The sequence below is a fragment of the Antedon bifida genome, chromosome 8 (assembly GCF_963402885.1).
Source record: "Antedon bifida chromosome 8, ecAntBifi1.1, whole genome shotgun sequence".
In the NCBI taxonomy this organism is placed as follows: Eukaryota; Metazoa; Echinodermata; class Crinoidea; order Comatulida; family Antedonidae; genus Antedon; species Antedon bifida.
In genome coordinates this window covers 6,088,970-6,108,396 of record NC_136233.1, presented here as the reverse complement: position 1 = coordinate 6,108,396, position 19,427 = coordinate 6,088,970, and the positions used below count along the sequence as shown (strand labels likewise).

General features: G+C 33.9%; 2 protein-coding genes and 1 long non-coding RNA gene across 4 annotated transcripts; all 3 read left to right on the top strand.

Annotated features, from left to right (window-relative positions):
* The first annotated feature begins 246 nt into the window (after window positions 1-246).
* Window positions 247-7,878, top strand: LOC144850512 (fibrocystin-L-like). Its single transcript, XM_078707795.1, has 5 exons — window positions 247-278; window positions 965-1,139; window positions 1,459-1,626; window positions 7,314-7,504; window positions 7,718-7,878. The coding sequence occupies exons 4-5, from the start codon at window positions 7,342-7,344 to the stop codon at window positions 7,876-7,878; spliced, it is 324 nt and encodes a 107-aa protein (XP_078563921.1). The 5' UTR covers window positions 247-278; window positions 965-1,139; window positions 1,459-1,626; window positions 7,314-7,341.
* Window positions 7,879-8,644: 766 nt separating this feature from the next.
* LOC144850896 (fibrocystin-L-like) lies at window positions 8,645-9,695 on the top strand. The gene is made up of 4 exons (XM_078708399.1): window positions 8,645-8,696; window positions 8,892-9,140; window positions 9,292-9,488; window positions 9,665-9,695. Exons 2-3 carry the CDS (start codon window positions 8,933-8,935, stop codon window positions 9,423-9,425), a joined length of 342 nt encoding a protein of 113 aa, XP_078564525.1. The 5' UTR covers window positions 8,645-8,696; window positions 8,892-8,932; the 3' UTR covers window positions 9,426-9,488; window positions 9,665-9,695.
* Window positions 9,696-10,207: 512 nt separating this feature from the next.
* Window positions 10,208-12,295, top strand: LOC144849563 (uncharacterized). 2 transcript variants are annotated; one of them, XR_013613985.1, is made up of 5 exons: window positions 10,208-10,299; window positions 11,417-11,460; window positions 11,703-11,738; window positions 11,999-12,046; window positions 12,162-12,295. It is a non-coding gene; the product is annotated as an uncharacterized LOC144849563 (long non-coding RNA). The 2 variants fall into 2 exon arrangements; XR_013613986.1 differs by having other exon boundaries at window positions 10,214-10,299; window positions 11,706-11,738; window positions 12,002-12,046.
* The last annotated feature ends 7,132 nt before the right edge of the window (window positions 12,296-19,427 follow it).

Here is a 19,427-nt window from a genome sequence, read left to right as displayed (position 1 = left end):
TTCTATAAAGGAACATTCTTACATTGGAAAGTGTTAGTTCTGTAATTGTAACTTTTTTTTCCCTGAGGTTTTTGTCTGGCACTTATTCATTCGATAGTGACACTTATTTATTTGTTTCAGATTTTTATGAGCCACATTATTCAGTTGCTTTCTTGGATATTGGAGAAGTTACTGTAGAAAGTCCATCATTTGTACGTGAATATACATTTCATAATGGCTTCAGTCCTGCTATCGGGATGCAATTCAGGATAATGTAATTCACCACACAGTTGGAGCAGGTAAGCAATACCAAAATACTTCTCTTTTCCTTATATAGTAACTTACATTTTAGATTTTAGACAACAACATCGGGGTGATGCCATTTGTCATTGGGCCATCTTCTCTTAGTCATGAAGCTGTTGATAAGTATGTGTAAGAATGTAGTCATCGTTTATAATTGGTACAAGCCTGTTCTTTGATTGCGATGAGTTACAGGTAGGTTCAGTAAGAATATAAACATTTGTAGCATGTTACAAACCGAATACTGTAATTAAGCAATTATGATGAATTAGATTAGATAATGTATAAATGTAAAAATCATAATGAATGGAACAATGTTAATGACGATGAAATAAAAGTGGGAAACCCAAAAAAGACACAAAAAAAAGATATAAACATTTTCAATAAATATGAACATTTTTATTATTCATTTTAAAAGATTTTATTTCTGTTTTTCAAATGTTATTATTTTGTCAGTTTGGGGAACTATATTTTGCATTCTGTCAAATAAAATCAATGTATAGATATTATATATGCATACTTGACTTTCATAAGGAAATTTGTCAAAGGACTTACTTACTCTTCTACCTTCTTTTTCTTAACGTGTACTGATAATGCCATTCCATTGTGTAATCAGTCACGTAATTTATAAATTCTGATTAAAATATTACATTTTCCCATTAACATTTTCATGTAAATATTTCAGAATCAACCGGAGAATGCAGGTCAAAGTGCAAAACAGTGTGCACCTTGTGGTCCAGGCAATGGAAATGCTGGATACGTGAGGGCAAATTTCATGTCTGGTGATAATGGTGCTCCATTTTTTCCATTTCATGGTATACATAATTACCCAGCTATTGCTGGAAGCACAAGATTGCAAGGTATGTAAAAGCATGACATAATCTGGTCCTTACTTGGACAAACCTAGTCCTTACTTGGACAAACCAGTTGAGTTCTATTGCAGGAAACGCATACTCATACTGTTTACACATGAAGCTGAATGCTTATTTGGATAACATAAAATTGCCATTGTATCCAAGTTATCACCACTGTAATGTTGAGGTTGTCCCTTAGTACTGTTTTATCATAAAATATGTCTTTAATATCGGAATGCATTTTTGGTGAAACTTACCAAATGAATATATTTCAACATACTTATTCATTTACAAATAAAGGTATTTTGCTCTTTCTTATCAATAGATGTCACATTCGCTCATTTTGATACTGCGTGTAAGAAAGATCATTACGCTACTATGACCAATCCATCAAATGATGATGGTATCCACCCAATGTCCGCTGTAGGTACTGTACAAAGAAGGTAACAGTCAGAGACAAGAACAGGGTTTACATACATATACCTAATTTAGGGTAAGTACTAATAGTATTTATCCTATATATCTACGGACCACTTGCATTTATCCAAGTTACGTAAATGTAAATCATTGTGTATCCTTACTTGCTAGTTGCATTATTTTCATCAACCTAGTACACTTACCTACAATACTTTTTGTAATGTACCGATTTACAATACAAATAAGTGAGAGGGAGACAAGTTCTGTTATAGTTGAAAGCTAGCACTGAAGTGTTTATTCTTTATTCTACATCTACTATATATAATAACAATATCAGTAATGGGTAATTAATCTGTCAAGGTGGAATGTTTAGTGGTCTCAGCAGAGGGGTCTACTTTAGCCGTTAGTGACCATTAAGTAGCCAGGGTTATATAGAAGTGGGTTAACATAATATATATGGTAACAGGTGAAGGAAGTATAAATAATTGGTAGCAAGTAATATTAATCAAGTTCAATACATTACATTCCCTCCCTTCTATTATAAACAATTCTAAGCTATTTATTTATAATTGAATCAAAGCAGCACTGTACTAAGTTATGGTTTAATAACACTTTAAATGTATATGGTATAATGCACTGTATAAAGTAAAATATAAGATCAACATTTTAAATTGTCCAGTAATAATGTCCTTAAAAATGTCCAAATCTTTCCGGCGGTTTTCTATCGCGAGTAAGGTATACTCTTCGCTGAGCAGTAATAGACTGTGCTTCGACAGTCGATTGTGATGTTTCCACTGTTTAGATTTGGATTAATGAGCATTGGAGGTAATTGTGGAGGATCATCTTTGTTTGTAAGCTGTTTATCCTGAGTTTGAACAGGCCTATAACGCTTCCTGATATGGTCGGCATGACGACGACAAACTCGTCCATCTTCTAGTTTTATCTTGAATGAGATGCGACCGGATTTTAATATTATTGTTCCGGGTAACCATTTCAGATTTTGTCCTCTAAAGTTCTTTATATACACCTACTCTCCTTCTACAAAAGTGCGTTCTTTGCATGACGATCATGGGCTAATTTCTGTTTTTCAAGTTGAGTGATAACACGATCTGCTTGATAAGGGTGTAAAAGATCAAAATGCGTTTTCAATTTTCGGCCATTCAGTAATTCTGCTGGTGTTTTGCCAGTTGTGCTATGAGGTGTATTTCTATATTTAAATAGGAATCTTGAATTGTTTTTTTTTTTAACTTAATTTATTTGGTAATCAAGGTTAAAAAACAATAAAATATAATACATAGAAAATAGAAAAACAATTGCACGGAAAAAACAGGCCTTGATTACAAGGAATGCCAAGAAAAGTTAAAAACTTATTTCCACTTGGGTCCTAAAAACAAGAAACTGATAACAAGAACATACAAATTACAACATAAGAATCTTGCGACTTTTGTTTCGATATATCCATCTTTCATACGTTTCATTGTTTCTTTAAATGTGCGTACAGCACGTTCCGCAAGACCATTCGATGATGGGTGATATGGGGCTGTTAAAGAATGTCTTATTCCATTTCGCTTTACGAATGTATGAAATTCATCACTGGTGAAACATGCATTTTATCTGGCAATCCATGCGATGCAAATATAAGCCTGAGCTTATCCACTGTGGTATTTGTCGTTGAGGAATTTACCGGAATTACCTCAAGCCATTTTGAGTATGCATCGTATTAAAAACATTTTTCCAATAAGTGGTCCAGCATAGTCGATATGTAATCGTGACCATGGTCTATTTGGCCAATTCCATGGGTGCAATGGTGCTTAAGGTGGTAAAGTTTGATTGGATTGGCATGTATCGCACTGCTTTGATATGTCTTTGTCCATATTAGGCCACCATAACGAATCCCGAGCAAAACTTTTCATTCTGACAATTCCAGTATGACGTCATGTAGTGCTTGTAGCAACTGTTTTCTACCAGGCTGTGGAACAACAATTCTATTTCCCCACAAAATACATCCATCTTGTGTAGAGAGTTCTCATTGTCAGATCCATCCAATATGGTTGCAAGTTTTCAATTTTTGGATTAGTATTGGGCCAACCCTTTTCAATGTAGTAAAGAACTCGAGAAAGTGTTGGATCTTTAACCGTCCAACCTTTAATATCTGCTGTGGAAACTGGAGATTGGTTCATTGGCTCCATCAATAGAACAGTTTCGGCAGGTTGTGGAATTGATTCTGGTTTTCCTGGCAATGGTAATCTGCTTAAGGCATCCGCATTGGCATGGGACTTTGTCAGTTTGAATCTTAATGTATATTTGTATGTACCTAATTTCAGTGCCCAACGTTGGATTCTAGCTGATGCTTGGCTAGGCACAAGTCTGTCCTCATTAATAAGACCCAGCAATGGCTTATGGTCTGTTACCAATGTGAAATGTCTACCATAAATGTAAGACTGAAATCGCGTTACTCCGAAAACGCATGCCAAACCTTCTTTCTCAATTTGCGAATACTTTTTTTCCGCTTCTGCAAGTGTTCAGATGCAAATGCGATTGGTCTTTCTGTACCGTCACTTTGTCGATGTGCTAACACAGCCCCAATTCCATATTGAGATGCATCACACGATAATATTATTTCCTTTTTTGGATCATAATGTGCAAGTACTCTGCAGGAAAGTAGCAATTCCTTTGATTTATCAAAAGTAGATTGTTCTAAATTTGTCCAGTTCCAAGCTTTATCCTTACGAAGGAAGGCATATACAGAATACAGAATACAGAATACAGAAATTTATTGGTCCAAAAGGAAATTCGTTTCGTTAACAAGCTCTCAAAACAATTAATTAAAAATATATAAAAAGTCATGAATACAAAAATACAAGATCTCATAAAAAAACGAATAAAACATCAAAAGGACAAGAATATAAAAAATATATATCGTAACATATAAAATATATTAGCAGTATTATATACAGATATACAGATACATACAAATTACATAATCAATCTATCTTTTAATAGTTGCGTTATATAAATGGCAAGAATTTGGAACAAATGACTTTCGAAGACGATCATGATCTCCTCTTAGTGGACGTAGCCTGATACCCGATTTGTTTATAACATAGTACTTATTTAGTGGGTGTGTGTGGTCATTCATAATCATGTTAACTTTATGTAATACTCTTTTTTCATATGTTTGTTGAATAGTTGGTAGGTCAGAGCCAATAATTTTGCCTGCACGCTTCCTGATATAACAGAGCAATTGAGTGTGTTGGATAAGTTTGGTAAAAACTTCATAATAAGATAATAATCCCAAATAAGCTCTCAGTTCTGTCAAGTTTTGAGACGCTGGAGCATCTTTAATTGCTCTCACTTTGGCGTTTGTGGAATGCAATCCCTCTTTGTCGATCAGGTGTCCCAAATAACCAACAGATTTAACCATAAAAACACACTTACTCTTTTTTAGACGAAGTCCAGCATCTGCCAGTCGCTTTAGGACGGTTTCAAGAGTTTCGAAATGCTCAAAGTCATTCTTTCCTGTAATTAATATATCGTCCAGGTATACTGTAACACCTTTAATTCCTTGTAATAGTCCTTCCATGACACGCTGGAAAATCGCTGGTGCTGAAGAGACTCCAAACGGCAACCGTGTATATTGTAAAGTCCCTTTTGAGTGTTGATTACAACATATTTTCGAGAATCTTTATCCAAGAGTAATTGTTGGTACGCTTGTGACATATGTCCAATTTAGTAAATTTTTCTTTGGGGCAAAGGATACTGATCAACTTTGGCTGCTTTATTTACAGTAATTTTGTAGTCACCACAGATCCTAATGGTAGATTTATCTGCCTTAAGTACCGGAACTATTGGTGCAGCCCAGTCTGAAAACTGTATAGGTTCAATAATGCCTTCTCGTTGTAAGCGATCAAGTTCGTCATCTACTTTCTGTCGCAAGGCATACGGAACATTTCTGGCTTTGCAAAATTTTGGCATTGTCTCTTTATCAACATACATTTTTGCTTCAGTACCCTTAAGGGTACCTAGTTCATCTTTAAATATTTCTTGGTATTTACCAAGCAGTGAACTTAAATCTAATTGGTTTATTACCTTGATTTGTTGCCAGTCCAACTTTATAAACTGAAGCCAGTCTCGACCAATTAGGGTAGGTCCATCTGTTCGCACAATCGTTAACGGTAATATTGTAGTAGTACTCTGGTATGTAACTTCAGCATTAATTTTACCCAAAACATCCATTATTTGTCCAGTGTACGTACGTAGCTTAACTGACGATGGTTCAAGTTTTCTTTCAGGCCATAATTGCCTAAATTTCGTCTGCGACATTATTGATACCGAGGCTCCTGTGTCAATTTCCATTTCAGTATCCAAACCATCTAACAGTATCTTAACTTTCATAGGTGGAGGACTAGACGTGGTCTTTATTCCAAATAATTCTTCATACATTTCTGTAGCTATGTTGCTTGGTTCATCGCTTGGCTCATCTGCCACAACATTTTTAACTGTTTGGGGCTTCCCCTTCTTTTTGCTAAGACAAACAGATTGAATGTGTCCTACCTTGTTACAATAATGGCAAGTTGTTTGCTTAAAATAACATTTGTCTGGCAAATGGTTATTCTTTCCACAGCGAAAACATGGTTTCGACTTCTTATTTGTATTTGATGTAAATTTTGACTTCTTTTTGTAAGCAATTTTGTTTACATTTTCAACTGCAGCTGCAGTTGCAGTTTCGATGCTAGTTGCAATTTCAACAGCTTTTTCCAGTGTCAGTGCTTTTTCTGCCAAAAGACCAAATTCCGTGATTACGGACGCCAAAAACTAGACGATCTCGTAACATTGTATTGAGCGAGGCTCCAAAGTTACAGAATTCTGCCATCGATCGAAGCGATGCCATAAATTCAGGCACTGTTTCATTATCTCATCTCCCTGTTCAGGACTATTCCTGATGATTACCCAACCTATTTACATTTAAAATTAAAATTAAACATCAAGACATAACTTAATCAACTTAATGACTACTGGACATAGTAGTTATTGTCTTCTATAAAAGATGCTGGAAGCACTTCCTTATATAGTCTTCTCGGTCTAGTTGACTAGCGTTTATAGTTCTCTGAAGTATACTTGGACTCGGTCTTCCTATCAATTTACTTTTTTGGTCATAAAATGTAAGAACTTCGCAGGGATCATAGTTCTGTCTCCGAATACAGTGTGAAATCCAGTTAGATTGCTGTTGTTGGTAGAATATCGTGTTGGTTATTGCGTAGAGCCTCTGGTTATTGACAACGTACCGCCAATCAGTTTCCTGTTGTTCTTCTTCTTCCTCAGACTCTAGTCTAAAGTCTAAACGCTCAACAAACTGTGACCAATCTTCCCTTCCTTCAATAAATTCTTCAATTTTGCCAATAAGGGCCATTCTCGTCGCCACTGTAGTGTAATGTACCGATTTACAATACAAATAAGTGAGAGAGAGACAAGTTCTGTTATAGTTGAAAGCTAGCACTGAAGTGTTTATTCTTTATTCTACATTTACTATATATTATAATAACAATATCGGTAATGGGTAATTAATCTGTCAAGGTGGAATGTTTAGTGGTCTAAGCAGAGGGTCTACTTTAGCCATTAGTGACCATTAAGTAGCCAGGGTTATATAGAAGTGGGTTAACATAATATATATGGTAAGATATAAGGTGAAAGAAGTTTAAATAATTGGTAGCAAGTAATATTAATCAAGTTCAATACATTACACTTTTCATTTAATCTTAACAGTAAAGTTAATCCTTCTGATTGCGTGGAGATGGATTGTGATGCATTTAAGAAAGCAATGATCAGAGATGAAGATGGTGGAATTCTAGGAGGATCACGGCCTGGTTATGTTATTCCTGATTCTTCATACGAGTGGGATAGAGATCCGAGACGTGGACTTAAAATTCCTTATGATGAAAAATGTCCACATAAAGGTTGGTTGTCTGCTTTAATGTTGAATTTTAGCTTTTGTAAACTGTGATTCTTCCCTAAATCTTTCCTCCTATTAAAGTTGCACTCTTGAAACAAGACCAGTCCATTCACCGAGACTGGGCACGCAATTTTATTGTGGCATCCCTTTTTTGAGGAGTAGGAGAATCACTGTGTTGTAGCTGTGATCTTTTATATAATCTGCTCTTTTCATTAAGGTATCATTGGTACAGAAGACTGCATATGGCATGAATCTTGGCAGGCTTTTGAATGCTATGACTATGATTACGCTATGTTGATTATTGAAAGTCTTGATCCTGACACAGAATTACGACGTCTTCACCAATCGTCATTGGGTCTAACGGTTATGTTGATTTGATCAATGGACCACAAGATCACGGCTGGTGTCATGGGTACACATGTCAAGAGCGCATCAGCACATTTATGTCTATCGTTGCAATTGGAGAGACTTATGAGATGTATATGAGAGTTCAACGAATCCTCAAACGTTATGACTTCATTTCCTGAACACAGCTCCAGATCAGAAAATAGTTGTCGGCATCTGGTATGCCAATCCTCAACGCTTAGATGTGTACCATCAAGGTCACTATGTCATGTCAAATAACGGGCAGCTGGATGGAGATATGTTCATATACAATACAATACAAATCTTTCTTTATTCTGGAATAGCTCTTTCAATACACAAGTACTGGTCTCCCAAGAGGTCCAGATTTGGAAAAAAAATACAAGAAAAATAAAAGTAAAAGCTATATTAAAACTATGTACAATAGAAGTTATACAAGATGTTTAAATTCAACTTGACTAAGTGTCTCATGATTTTTACGGATATGTACAGGAAGATTATTCCATAAGGTTGATGCTCTATAATTAAACATTCTCTTTCCATAAATATTGTTCCATGCTGGAACATTTAGAATTTTTGTTGATTGACTTCTTGTATTTTTTGTGTGAAAAGTGTCCATAAATTTGAATAGATTTGTTAAATAATATGGTGCTAAACCCTGTAGGCATTTAAATAGCATAATTAATAAATCATTTTCCCATGTCATGTCACTCTTCCATTTTAGTGAGGACATCAATTCTGTTATATAGCTACTCTATTTTGAAGTACTTGAAGACGATTAACAAGTTCTAAGTTACAATTTGACCAAACATTACTACAGTAATCAAAACAAGGTAATACTATTGCATTAGCAAGTAGTCTTAAAGCAAAATTTGGAATATAATATCTTAATCTACGAATAATACCGATACGTTGTGATACTCTAGAAGCTATTTGTTCAACATGCTGTTTCCATGACATAAGTGAATCAAATGTAAGTCCAAGATATTTAAAATTGTCAACTCTTTCGACATCATTGCCATTAATAGAAAGAGAAATATGGGTTCCAGAAGATCCAAACGATCAGTTCATGCCAACTCCTGACTCCAGCATTTATGGCGAGAACTATTTTGATCGCGATTGGCAGACTCTTTGGATACTTATACGTGGTAGTGACCCAATTGACATCATCACTACACCGGTTATAATGGTTGACTTTGGTGTGGCTCCTGTTGATGTTGATGACTTCTATGAAGAAGATCTTGTTAACAATCTTGCCAGTTTGGTATATATAATAAGTAAATAGCTTTCTTTAACCATATTAAAGTATCACATAATCTATCCAGATTTCTTCTTTTTTCAGTTTCATATGTTTAGAAATGAGTTGAATTTTATTTAATTACCTATTCTTTTAATATCTAAACAATAATTAATATTTTTTCCTTACAGGCAATTCAACCCTTGAACATGATGAGTTAGTTAACCTTCAAGCAGAAATTGTTAATGCAGCACAAACCGGTACTTTGTACGAGAGTCTTGAAGTTGAGGTTATTAGCAATGACCGATCCTTCTTCCCCAGCTGAAGACCCAACAAGGGGTGTGAGAGCAACAAATACAACAGGAGGTCCAAGTACAGGCAATGAAACGTAAGTCACATTTTAAGAAGTAATGAGTTGAAGTAGAGTTTTCTGTAGAGTTACTGTAGTGCATGGCTTGTATCGTCTTGTCCAAAGTCTTAAATTGTATTCTCATGTGTGGCGTGCAACAAACATAACCATAATGCCTATATCATTACAAACCAACATAACTAATTGGTTCACAGGTATTCTGAGAAGCAAGCTGAAGAAGAGGCATCTAGTGACCAAGGAGTAGAAATCATCTATCAATTCCAAAGCACAATGAGTATACGTTTACGGCTGATGCTATGGAGAACCATCCATTTGAGGTTCAGCCTTGCATCTCTATATTGGATACCAGTGTAGGTTTTAACACAATTCTTTCTAAACTCCAATATAATGTAGGCTATCAAGCTTTGGTAATACACCATAGGTTTGATACAAATATTCTACGAAAAAAAGGAATTATTCAATGATTTTTTGATTTTTTCAGGCTGAAATTGTGCAAAATCTGGGACATTCTTCACATCCATGGAAAATGCCCAGGAGTATCTGATGCAAAGCTCGTCAGCAACAACACTGTAGATATAATCCATGGCTGGGCCAACTTCACTGATCTTGCCATTAATCTGTCGGGAAGTGGTTACTTCTTTGAATTCAGCATTGTTTATTCCAACTCATCCACGCTAGAAGGTATCAACTCAACAGAGTTTTCTGTCATTGAGGGTGCTTTCCACATATCAATCGCAGATCAACAGTAAAAGTTTTGGAGAAATTTAATGTTCAGTTTAATCTAATTGAAGATTTTACAACGGATATTGCAGAACATCTGGATTCCAAGGTTGGTGATTTTTTAATTAATTATAAGTCATTTTCAAATTGTCAATGCAGTTCTCTCTCTAATTAACCATCCATCTTCTATTTAATACTGCATTATAATTCAAAAATCACCATCAATTGTAGACTAGTGACGTATCCAATCTAAGAGCAACTTCTTTTTGAAGACTACAGTCCATTTCAAATTTTCAATGCAGGTCTCCCTCTATTTAACCCACTACCTTCTATTAATACTTCCCCCTACCCCAATTTTAAAAGCATCTTCAATTGTAGACTATCGTATCCACTCTAAGAGCAACTTATGTTGAAGACTAGCCAAAAGTACCTACAAGTCACTCCCATAAAAATCCAATTACAGACTACTTTCAAATTTGATTTCATCGGCTGTATAAATCACCTCAAATTAAAGACAACCTCCAGAACAATTGGATAAATATTGGTCAAACATTGGTCAAACAAGGATAAATATAATATTCTAGGCTTTTCCTTAGGCTTTTTGTCTGGCACTTGTTTTGGGTTCAGGCAGTCTTTAATTTCAGTATTTTGCAACTTAATAACAAGTTGTGTTAAAATACTTCTATAAGGGAACATATTAAGTGGATTGTTTTTAATATCAGATAATGATCACAAATCACAGGAGATCAGGAAAGTGCTAGATATGCACAAGCATGTGATGCGGTATATGCCCAAAATAAAAAGCAGGCAGCAGAGACTTCGAGGCCACAAGAACAGCCAATAGCCAAGGACATATCAACCTTGAAGAATTATAATGCAATTGTTGTAGTTGCGGGTGAAAACGTTTTAAACACGGCACATCTTTTTTTAAAAAAAATAGGCATTGTTGCTGGTACAATGCAAACTTCACTCTCACAAAGCATAAACACCTTAAAAACCAGAATCTCGCCAAAACCTAGATTATCTCAAAATATTTCCTGCCCTTTATATAGTCCGTACAGCTTATTACCCACACAGTACATATCTTTTACTTACCTGTTCTGCCAGTAGGTAATTGAAAAATCAGCAAATTTTGTCAAATTAACAAGTGGCAACACTTGTACAGGTAAGAAGAATAAGAAAACTTAATTTTTTTTAATTAATTATTTTATTGTGTTTTTCTATAGGAGATAACCCAGAAGCCTAGAAGTAGAAATGAATACTTTTACAGGTAAGCTTTAATATAGTTTATAAACAAAGTATGTAAAATGAGAATAATTCTTTTGCTAATAGAAGAGACAATTCCAGAGTGCCATAAAATCAAGACCATATATTTGTTGGTTCTAAACATGGAAAAAAATTTTATGGTAGATCTTAAGTTCTTCAATGCAATCAGTGCAATCAAAGTACTTAATGTACAGATAGATATTAGGAATATATTAAATTGTTAACTTTTCATTTATTATTGATCAGCAGATGAAACTTTTAAAGAAGAAGAAAACATCACAGGTAAGCTTATAAAACATTAGTAATAAAAATCTATACCAGCTGGTGCTGAGGTGAGGTGAAATTAAGATTGACTCTTTCTATGAAGTTCTTTTTTAGTGTTAAAATTAATTAATCCATGTCCCATTTTCCATTCCAATCTGTCCCTGTGTCATAAGAAATGTTTAAGAGTTGTGCAACTGTAGATGCCGGAAATGGCACTTATCAGACACAAATTAGATTCATTCACATTACATTCTTAACATTTTATTGTTGTTTATCAGCAGATGATGCTGATAGTTATGGACAACTAGAAATTGCAACAACATCAGGTAAGTCTACTACAATATTAGCAGCAAAACATTTGAAAACACAAATGTACAATGTATCAAGAACGAAAATGTATAAAATATTAATGTTATAAATTGTTTTTGTTTACTACTATAGGAGATGACCTATACAACCATGACGATCTCACAGGTAAGTTTATATTTAAAAAGGTTCGTTCTTCACATGCCAAAGAGCATTCAATTGGTTAAAGAGCAGTGCATATATATGATTAGACTGGGTTCCAGCCCGTAAATAGTAAAGATAAATAATTTGGCACATATGGTATGATAACCTACGTCATTCTTATCGGATGTTTGCGGCATGCAAATCGATTTCTTCACATATATCCCCAGTGCGTAAATCTGAGTATTATATTATACGTATAAAACGCCATATGTGCCAAAATTTACGGGCTGGAACCCAGTCTAATATAGGATGGATGTCTGAGGTTGTCATATGTACCTGTAGGCCTATACTTCTGTATTTAAGCATTTTAATTGGAATATTGTTGAACATTAAAGGGAAAGAGATCAATATAGTGTTATTTTTGAACAAGTACAGTACTACTGTAGTTATATATGGGCCGGTTGTTGGTCGCAAATATTCAATTTCTCGATTCCAAGTGGATAGCTGTTATGTGACATCAAAATATTTTTTTATTGTTTTTAGGGTGGGTTACTATTAGAAGTGGGGGGGGGGGAAGGGGGATTACTACTGGAGTAGTGGGTTATTATTACTAATCTTAAATTAGGCACCTGAAAATAGTAAGGCACCTGAAAATAGTAACCCACCCCAACTTTTCCGGTCAGCAAATCATAGAAAAATAATAAAACAGTACGAATAAATAAATTTGTTTGAACTTTATTTTATAAACTCAAAAACACTCAGTCCTCCCGAGATCAACATGCATTATCTCCTTATTTTCAAAATATTGCTGCATAATAAACGACCAGTCTTAATGTCATTTTTTCAATAGTTTTTGTGACTCTAATAATAACCTCCCCCATGGGGTAGTAGTAGTGGGTTATTATTATAGATTGACTTATAAGTTGGGTTACTACTAGAAGGGGGGTTACTATTAGAGTGTGGGTTACTATTAGAATTGACGGTACATGGTATAATACAAGCTGATCAATTTGGAAATGTTCACAATATTAATGTGTAATTTATTAAGTTATTCAGTGATTAAATATTTCAAAGTATTTCAGCTAGAATGTCAATGTTTCTAATTTATTTTTCTTTACATTATGATCATTTATTTATACATAAAAATCATCACATATAAGACAAGAACAATTGTCCTGTAATTGATCCTGCTGGAGATAGATTTCATACATGTTAAAAACGTCAAATGTTTTAAAAAAAATTACCGGTATGAATATGAAAATATGAAGCACAATTAGTGTAGTATGTTCCTTAATAAAATTCTTAAAATTAATACTGTAACAGACTGAAATTAGGAACTATCCAGTGTATGTTAGATTCAATTAATAGTATTCCTAACACAGTACATTACTGTAGCAGCTTTGAGCGAGTAGCCAGATTTCTAATTCTTACATGATTGTACAGTAAGAACAAATCATCAATAAAATAATCCAATACTTTTACTGGATTTGGACATCAGATGAATCTCTGATGAATCTAAAGATGTTAAAAACCACATTATTAAATATTTTCAACGTCATGACAATACAAATTACATATTTAGAATATGACATCAACTAAGAACAATATAGCCATAGAAAATGAGAAAAACTGCAACCAGCTGCCCAAGAACATTTACTCCATCAACACATCAGACACTAGGCCTATATGAAAAGGAAAAAGACATTATTAATGTTAACACAACGAGTACCAGACAACATAACTCTTTTGGGATAATTTCAGCCACCAGTTATTGCGGCCGTCAGTTATGCCAGTACATTTTTTTTTTTATTTATTTTACATGTGCCAATAAGTATGTGTGATTTTTATAAATAAAGTTGTTTTGTTTCCGTTTTGGTTTTATTCTGCAAATTGTGTTTTTTAAATGTTGGAAATTAGTTTATTTATTATTAGTTACCATTACCAATATTAATAATTAGGTTATATGCATGATATGCATATAACCTCTTGATTCTGTCAGGATCTTTATTTATTTATTTATTTATTTATTTATTTATTCTTTCCTTAGCACTATTTTGTCCGTGAATTATCTTGGCATCAGTTTCATCTAGCTAAGTCAATTTTTCAGAGTATATTCCTTATGGCCAGGAATCGATGTGGTCATGTTTTCACGGTGCGCAATCATAAATTACGCGGTCTACGCGCGATTTAATGAAATCACGTTTGTAATCATATCTTCAAGCATGAATCACTTTTAAACAAAATTTGGTACTCATAAATTTCAGGTCATATTTCATCATATGGCAATATAATTACGTGCGTAGCGCATATAACGCATGCGTACGTGCGCTTAAAAGTTTTAAAATTGTCAAAATTTATTTTCGATGAAATTAGAGTACGTTTCAGGCAATTTTAAGCGTTTAAAAAATTGCCACGAGTGCGCAGAATTTTGCACGCGCACTGCGCGTTAAACGTTAATGCGCACTCTTTTTGCCCGATTTCTGTTTTAAAATCTTTCTTTAATAATATCATCATATTTGATTCACTTTTCAACTCGAAATTGCGTTATACAAGCACGTCAAAGTGACAGGCTACGCACGTATAAGTTAACAAAATAGTGAAAATATGCTAAATTTTAAAATTAATATATATCGTCAGAATGCTGGGGAACACCTATTTTTTATTTCATTTTCTTGAAGTGTATGTATCATATGTATGATTTATTATCAAATTAAGAGAACAAAAGTTGATTAAGTCATCATTAATTGCATATTGAATTTAAAAAAATTAATTTCGACAATCAAACAAATTTTGACATTTTCTTAGGCCGAAATAACAAACTTAACATTAACTTTCTTTCTTAAGAATTTCATATATTAAAGTTAAAAGTATATAGTTTGACAGTGCATCATTTTTTTAAATTTTTAAAGATGTCATCATAGTAATAAATTATAATTCATTGCGGTATGTAATAATCTATCTGCACCAAAGTGGCTACTGAATAGTAAATACACGGAGGAATCATTCTACATGTTTTAGTAAGTTGCGTATGGCTCGGTGGTCTGTGCTCGTGTCTATAGCATTCAAGGTACCGAGATCGAGCCTCACTTTGGGTAACGAAACGAAATAAGATTTTTTTTTATTATTTGTATTGTTTGTTCAATTTTATTTCTTAGTGTATAGATTATACACATGATTTATAATGAAATCTAGATAAAAAGAAACTTATGTCAAGATTCAAGATTCAAGAAATTTTATTTGTCCATAAAAATGGAAATTCACTTTGCTTGGTAGATTAAAACAACAATATTGCAAACAATTTAAAACGTGCAGTATTATAACAGATTAAAAAACTTATGTCTTTATTATTATGTAACAAATGTGGTTTATGACATTATACGCAGAGGGATCTTTGATCGGATTGCGATACCGGCTATTGTATTTGCGTTAGTAAGATCCTAGCATATATTATAAATAATTAAAGATTCTGAGAAAATCAATCAATCAATATATCTTTTACAAATCAATTATCTTTATTTTAATCAATGCATATAACCTATAATTCGTCATAGTGACGAATTAAATCTAGTTAATATTCATTTTATCGATAACAGGATTATGGTTTCTGTATCAAGTTATAAACTCCAAGTGCATAAGAAATGAAGAAGTACAATTAAAAAAACGGGAAATATTGTGTTTATGAGATGAGCCTTGTTGTTTGGGGTATCATGTATAATAATGATATGCAGAAATAAGAAAAGACGTAAAAAAAAGAAATATACGATTAATTATTATAATTAATCATTAAAACTAGATGTTAGATTAGTAAAATTTGTTTTGTATTAAGACACATTGATTAGTATTTATCGGCTGTTTAATAATTAATTAATATTTACTATATTCATAAAAACATTGCGCGGCTGATACTTGACTAGATACTAAACTAGTTTAATGGCCATTAGTTCTGTGTTTATTTTTGGCTATTTGGAGGCCTCCTTTTGTTTGGTGCGCATACAAAAGTGGGCCCGATCATCCGTTTAACACCCATACGCGAATCCTGGGCGAATATCTACTAGGCCTATTCTAGGCCTACCTAGCTAAGATAAGATAAGATAAGATAAGATAACTTTTATTGATCCTCAAAAAGGAAATTCATTGCTCTTAGGCTTAGGCTAGGGCCTAGCCTAAGAAAGATAAGCTAAATAGGCCTAGCTAGGCCCCTAGGCTAGTTATTTAATTTTGGCCCTAATTAATAGCGATATATACAGTACTATGCGGCGACTATAATAGGCTAGGCCTAACCTTTTAGCTTAGCTGACTAGGCCTATGCAACTAGTTTTTAAAATTGGTACACTCACCTCACGCCCAGCCAGGCGGCAAAGGCCGCATCACTTAGACCTAGGCTAGGCCTTCTAGGCCTAGAATAGAAGACACCGACAACAAATTAAAAGACATGCCTCTAGGACCTAGAATTATTTATAAATTTGGTGAAACAGAATTTAACCATTTAATTATTTTGTTTTATATAAATTGTAGCCTTAAGGATTGACAGAAAATAAACTTAGATAGGGGTCAATCGGTTGATTTTACTTCCCTCTTTTTAGTGTAAAATGGCCTTAATTAAGGGTAATATAATAAATTCCCCTTAGCACAGCGATTGTGGTATGAAAACGTTAATAGTAGGGCGGCCAATGTGAGGTTTTTCATCATGGGGGGAATTTTCTGTTAATAGCAGGCAACCATGTAGAATATATCCCTTATGGGATGACAACAAAGATAAGGGTGGATGCCGCTCTCAAATTTCAGGTCAAAGGTCATTTTCAAGGTTATAAGGTCAAATATGGTAAAATATAGGTTTAAGCTGTTTTCAACAACATATAAGCTAATTAAAAGAAATGTAACCATTATTGGATCATTATTGACATATTGCTGTAGATGGTGAAGTTCATCAATTTTTCAACTTACAAGTTTAAAGGTCATTTTCAAGGTCATAAGGTCAAATAGAGCACAGACTTGTTAATTATCTGTATTAATAATTGAAATAAATATAATTTTCATGATAGCCTGGGGCTGATTGTTATAGTGTGGTGTCAAAAAGACCAGAATTGTACTGAGAAGATTTTAAACTTTTTGAGTCACTCCTGGAAGGTGTTCAAGGAATGGAGATGATGAGTCCTAGAGTATCAAAATAACCGAAATTGGAGGCCTACTGGAATGTCTTAAATTTCATTTAAAAACAGAGGGTTTGTGGGTTGGGCGGCATGGGCACATGCCAATATTCGAAATTTTTCTGGGATGGAAGGAGGTAACGCTCTGGGGTGGGTATTTCTTCAAGCACTGATATATAATGCCTACTGGCCATCTGGGTAACGGCAAACGATTGAATCACAACCACATATGCATGCTTTCGGTAACAACTTCATCTGGCTCTTTAGTTTACATACACATGTAACAAGTTCCAAACTGACAACTGGGTTAGGGGCTTCCAAACGACCCAATTCATTTAGGCCACATACTGATCTCTGCCTGATACTGATAGTTGGCTCGTATGTTTAGGTTCTATGATGTCTGTGTTCACCATAGGTGAGTTTTTTTAATTTTAAGTGTTTCCCGAAGTAGAAATACAGTACTTAAATATTTATTGAGTGAAGTGAAATACTTAATATTTAAGGGAAATATTATATCACTAGTGTTAATGGTATATAGTCACTGAGTCTAGATGGAGGTAGCACCAAAGAGTAGTCTGTTATTATACAGTTATCTGCTCAAGAGTACCATATATTTGGCAATATTAAACTTTAGTGTACACTGTACGTGGAAAGTCTTAATCTTAATCAATTCCATTTACAAGGAGTGGATGCGTTACAAATGGTTTCCAGTATGACCTCTTCCCATAACCAGCAAATAATGACGTGCTGCAACCCGTAATGGCATGGAAGCTGGTTAGATTATTCTTAATAGGTTTTCAACCACTTTATTGTTCACTATACCAGACATCGTCCATACTTTTGTAGGCTACTGTTACAAAGTGCATATCATTAATTAACATCAACTTTCATGTATAATTGCAATCTCTTTGTTATTGACATAAAGAATGTCTAAAAACGTTGTGATATTTGTTCTCCAAACCGATGAGTGTGGCCCAAAACACATACGGAAGTACAGATTAGTACATTGGGACTATCCTTTCAATCGTGTCACTGGTTTTATCCACCCCTTTCCAATGTAATGATCAAATACAACAAAATGATGTTTACAGCCATGTTTACTGAATCCTATAGTGCATGACCATCATGTTTTTAAGTTTTCTTCTGGAACATCTGTGGGTATTTCAACGCCATCCATCAAGATATGTGAAGTCATATTTGGTTAAAGATATTAAAATTGGGCTATGATCATACTCCAATGGTTGATCAGCAGATTTTCTGTCAGTTTTTATATACTTTATCGAAAAAGTTGCCTTATAGAAATCCGCAAAGGTTTAGAGCGATGCTTTCTCAGTGGCTCATGAAGTTTTAGGTTCTACTGTTTTTTTTCTTTCAATAAGTTGTTACTTGAAGAAGTCTCCCCAATTACCACTCCTTCCAACCTTGATAATTTCCAATAGTTAGGGTTTTTGAAACAAAGACTCGATACCCAGGTTTCTCTTTCGAGATTTCTTGAAACAACAAACTTCAATAAAAACTTGTATCATTGAAATAATGAAAAAAATGTTTAAATAATTACATTATAGGGGGTCTCTGACCCAAACAAAAACATCTCGACATTAGGTCATATAGGGGGTCTCTGTTTTCGAAATTTTTCTAAAAAAAATTTCTAAATATTATTACATTATTATAGGTAATGTTAATATTTTTTCTAAAAACAAATTTCTAAATATTACTGTATTACATTATTATAGGTAATATTAATAATATTATAGTAAAAGACCAATCTTTTGGTACATATGGCGTTTCATACACTTGACCTATTTTTTCCGACAAAAATCAAAACGATGACTGGTGGACAACATAAAAAAGACAAATTTACAACAGACTGGGAAAAGCCTATTAAAAAACTGTGTGTACTTTACAGAAGAGAAGAGAACTATAATTCCTTTTTTTCTGACATTCAATTGTTAGTCATTCGCGGCGGTCAACGCGCCACACTGTTGAATTTTGATGTTGTTAATCTTTTACATTATATTATCCTAAATTAACCTGACTCTCTAAATATCTCTCTTTCAAAATAAAAGAAAAGCATTTTATATTTATTTTAAAAAAAAGAAATCCGTAGAGA

What these genes read in the sequence shown, in the direction of transcription:
- LOC144850512 (XM_078707795.1), top strand. Translation starts at nt 7,342, where the DNA reads ATGGATTGTGATGCATTTAAGAAAGCAATGATCAGAGATGAAGATGGT. An exon ending in TGAAAAATGTCCACATAAAG is followed by an intron (nt 7,505 to 7,717) that starts GTTGGTTGTCTG and finishes CTTTTCATTAAG; the next exon opens with GTATCATTGGTACAGAAGAC.
- LOC144850896 (XM_078708399.1), top strand. Translation starts at nt 8,933, where the DNA reads ATGCCAACTCCTGACTCCAGCATTTATGGCGAGAACTATTTTGATCGC. An exon ending in CAGTTTGGTATATATAATAA is followed by an intron (nt 9,141 to 9,291) that starts GTAAATAGCTTT and finishes TTTTCCTTACAG; the next exon opens with GCAATTCAACCCTTGAACAT.